General features: G+C 38.0%; 1 protein-coding gene across 1 annotated transcript; it reads right to left on the bottom strand.

The window, feature by feature from the left end:
* Positions 1–644: 644 nt before the first annotated feature.
* On the bottom strand, positions 645–1,396 carry LOC149197980 (disease resistance response protein 206-like). Its single transcript, XM_089404035.1, has one exon. It carries the CDS (start codon positions 1,285–1,287, stop codon positions 700–702), a length of 588 nt encoding a protein of 195 aa, XP_089260161.1. The 5' UTR covers positions 1,288–1,396; the 3' UTR covers positions 645–699.
* Between the last annotated feature and the right edge of the window lie 529 nt (positions 1,397–1,925).

Raw genomic sequence — 1,925 nt, 5'->3', positions numbered from 1 at the left:
TCATAATTAAAGAGGGTTGGAAACTGTAATTACTCCTACATAAAGATATCGAAGTCTAGTGATACATAAAGACATAAGCTGAATTAAGTGCAATCCAAATTTAAAATATGAAGTGTTAATCGAATTATTTTTTATAAAAATATAAAGAAATCCAACCTTGCACCGTTAAATTTTTTCAACCTTCCTCATGGAGAGTCCATTTCCAAAACATGATGGTAGTCTATTGGCAAGTTAAAGCTTTCGTCAAGGAGAACATGAAACTGTGTCATAATTGGCAAATCTCGTAATTATTTTGCATATATTTATTTATTTTTGTTAAATGAGTTTCTCAAGTTTTTCCCTGCACCATGCAAATGAATCACAGATCCAGTAACTCGCATTTCCCTGATATTTAGCTTATACATTACCAACAGCAGTATCTCTCTGTTGCAGTGGGATATTAAATACATGTTTAGCTATTAACGTTTCTGAAACGACTCATCTGCGACAGAAGTTTGAATAAATCGACAACAAACATAATTTATTGGATATATAATCTGGGCTTCCTCGATATCGAGATACATTATTAGGAAGCTAAACAAAATTATTATTACGGATTATTTCAATCCTCGCTAACACCAGTGATTAGAATGGAGATTTGCAGGAGAACAAAACACCAATTCTTTTAAAATAGATATATAGAAATGAAGAAAAATAAAATCAGTAGCACTCATAGAGTGTTATATTCACGCAGAGACGGAAGTAAACGTCACCCTCGTACGCATCAGTAGAAATGGTAGCCATTCCTCTCGCCATTAAAAAATCTCCGGTGCCTCCCACCACTGATATATCTCTGTATTTTTTGAGGATTGGATCGGCTCCAGAGAATGTGATAGTGCCCTTGTAATCTGTAGAGTTAAGCACAAACGTGAATCCAAGCCAGGAGCTGAAGGTGTTCTTCATGTCATAAAAGTAGAATCCCTGAGCTCTGCCCACCGAAGGAGAGTGGAAATTGTTGTCCAAAGTAATGGGATCGTCGAACACCGCCAGATCTCCAAAGTGGTTGTCTTTTCCAGTGAGAAGTGTGAGGTTAGCTCCCTGGGGAGCACCCACAAGCGTAGACGTAGCGTTCTCGGCATTGTGGCCATCATAGATTACATCATGGAAATACAACACGAGATTCCTACAAGGCTTTGGGAGTGGGCGCTTCTTCCAGCTATAGCCATCACTCGTTTGCAACAACATAGTGGACACTAGAAGCCACAGAAAACACAAATGCAACGCTCTAGTGCTCTTCATTATGATCATAAATATAGACAAGTCACCACACAGATATAGATGTTGGATCTGGGAATGAATGCAAATTAGCTACTGAGAAGTGGGAGGGACCGAAGGTGCTCCACTGCAGTGCAAGGCATTGGAGTAATGCCCATACAACTCTCTATATATAGAATGAATCACAGCACTATTTATGTGATTATCAGTTTAAATTTTGTGAACAAATAGATAGTTTTGTCGGAGAGTAGGTATTGCGTAATTACTGCAAAAGTTGACTATCAATTTTGACACAAACTCTACCTGACAGATACAGATGGCACCACGTATTATAACAAGGCTTCATTTTGTTATAGAGCTCTCATTAAAATATTTACAGAAAGATCAAAGTGGATTACGCATACCTTCCAAATTTAGTATATTATAATCTGGTGGTCTATCTTGGGGTTGGACTGTGGATCGCTGTGCTGTTAAAAAAGGAAAGTAGGTCACCAACCTACTTCCTCAAAATAAGCTATGGTTTTGGCTGAAATAAAAAAACCATACGCAACATTGTTGTGGAGACCGAGTGCGTAATGGGAGGTAGTTGATACAGGATAGAGATTTAGTTGTCGTTTAGTTGAGAGAAATCTTACACCCTGCTAACTGCAACGAAAATAATAACGTGCTTG

Source organism: Pinus tabuliformis, chromosome 2_2 (genome assembly GCF_031772625.1).
Source record: "Pinus tabuliformis cultivar Carrire ecotype Pingquan chromosome 2_2, CPIR1, whole genome shotgun sequence".
In the NCBI taxonomy this organism is placed as follows: domain Eukaryota; kingdom Viridiplantae; phylum Streptophyta; class Pinopsida; order Pinales; family Pinaceae; genus Pinus; species Pinus tabuliformis.
This window is presented reverse-complemented; position numbering and strand designations above follow the sequence as displayed.